The sequence below is a fragment of the Cebus imitator genome, unplaced genomic scaffold, assembly GCF_001604975.1.
Source record: "Cebus imitator isolate Cc_AM_T3 unplaced genomic scaffold, Cebus_imitator-1.0 Scaffold85, whole genome shotgun sequence".
Classification (NCBI taxonomy): Eukaryota; Metazoa; Chordata; class Mammalia; order Primates; family Cebidae; genus Cebus; species Cebus imitator.
This window is the reverse complement of record NW_016107400.1, coordinates 7,368,747-7,370,201: the sequence shown is the minus strand read 5'-3', so window position 1 is coordinate 7,370,201 and position 1,455 is coordinate 7,368,747. Positions and strand designations below refer to the sequence as shown.

The window sequence follows — 1,455 nt, the reverse complement described above, 5'->3', positions numbered from 1 at the left end:
AAATTTTTCTTTAAAAAAAAAAAAAAAAAGTTGAGCTGCTTGTAATCCCAGCACTTTGGGAGGCTAAGCTGGGAGGATTGCTTGAGCCCAGGAATTTGAGACCTGAGCAACATACTGAGACCCCATTTCCACAAAAAAACTTGAAAATTAGCTACCTGAGAGGCTGAGGTAAGAAGATCACTTGAGCCCAAGAAGTCGAGGCTGCAGTGGGCTATGATCACCACCACTGCATTCTAGTAGGTTGGGCAACAGAGAGAGATCCCATCTCAAAAAATAAAAAGAACATGAGCTTCAAAGTAAGGTAGATAGCTCTCCTAACTTACAGGATGAGGATCTTAAATTCTTTGGGCCTCTTTTTCTTTTCTTATCTGTAAAATGGGTATCAAAATAGCATCTTTCTCATGGGGCCTGTGAAAATTACATGAGAAACATAAGTGAAAATGCTTAACACAGTGTCTGACAATAGTCCACACCCAATGCATGTTTAAAATTTTAGAGTTCTGATTACTCTATAACCTTGCGTTACTTTCTTCCGCTCTCAGTATCTTAGCTCTGAAAGGATGAGGTTAACTCTGGACCTCTGAACAGACATTCCTTCTCTCTTCATCCCCCATCCCCCAGTGGCCTTGCTTACCCATAGTCCAACAGCCAGGACAAAGAGGAAGTACAGAACCAGCACCGCGATGTCCCCAGCCTGTAAGCCCTTCTGGGGAAACGCATCCAGGGGATCTGACTGTGGAGGCTGAGGGCTGCTGGTGCCGCTCTCCATGGTCCTGAATGAGCCCTCTGGATCCTGAGGAAGTGCAAATGCCAATCAGATGCCAGAGCCTCGCATTGCTCTTCTCACCCTTTCTGTAGCTACCTCACTGGGCCATTTATAAAAGAGGACCCATGTGGAGGAATGTGTGGTGGAGACAGATCTTTAGGGAAGACAGATCCATCCATCCATCCACCCACTCATTCATTCAACAAATATTCATAATGAAGTCACATCAAATCTGCAATTTTGTCACTCACTTGGCAAAATGGAAAGAAGCATAAACAACTGAAATAGTACAGCCTTGTACTATTTGATGAGAAGCGAGAAGGTGGGCAGGGAGGTTATTCTGGAGGTAGGGACTCAGGCCTGAGACCATTCACAGGCAGGGGTTAGTCCATTCCTGCTGCTATAATAAAATACCTTAGGTGGTGTAATTTATAAATAACATAAATTTATTGCTCACAGTTCTGGAGAAAGTCCAAGATCAAGCTGTCAGCAGATTCAGTGTCTAGTGAGGGCTTGTTCCTTACAGATAGTACTTTCTAGCTGTATCCTCACATGGTAGATGGATGGGTCAAGCTGGCTCCCTCAAGCCTTATTTATTTTGAGACAAGGTCTCACTTTGGTGTCCAGACTGGAGTGCAGTGGCACCATCACTTTTCTTTTATTTCTTTTTCTTTTTTTTTTTTTTTTTT

At 43.4% G+C, this 1,455-nt stretch overlaps 1 protein-coding gene across 1 annotated transcript in view; it reads right to left on the bottom strand.

Moving 5' to 3' along the window:
* The window catches only part of SLC5A11 (solute carrier family 5 member 11), a 58,283-nt gene that overhangs the window by 46,237 nt on the left and 10,591 nt on the right, over positions 1–1,455 (bottom strand). Inside the window, exon 3 of the mRNA XM_017534426.2 lies at positions 635–793. Coding sequence (XP_017389915.2) covers positions 635–769 — 135 coding nt within the window. The 5' untranslated portion in view covers positions 770–793. The remainder of the gene's footprint in view (positions 1–634; positions 794–1,455) is intronic.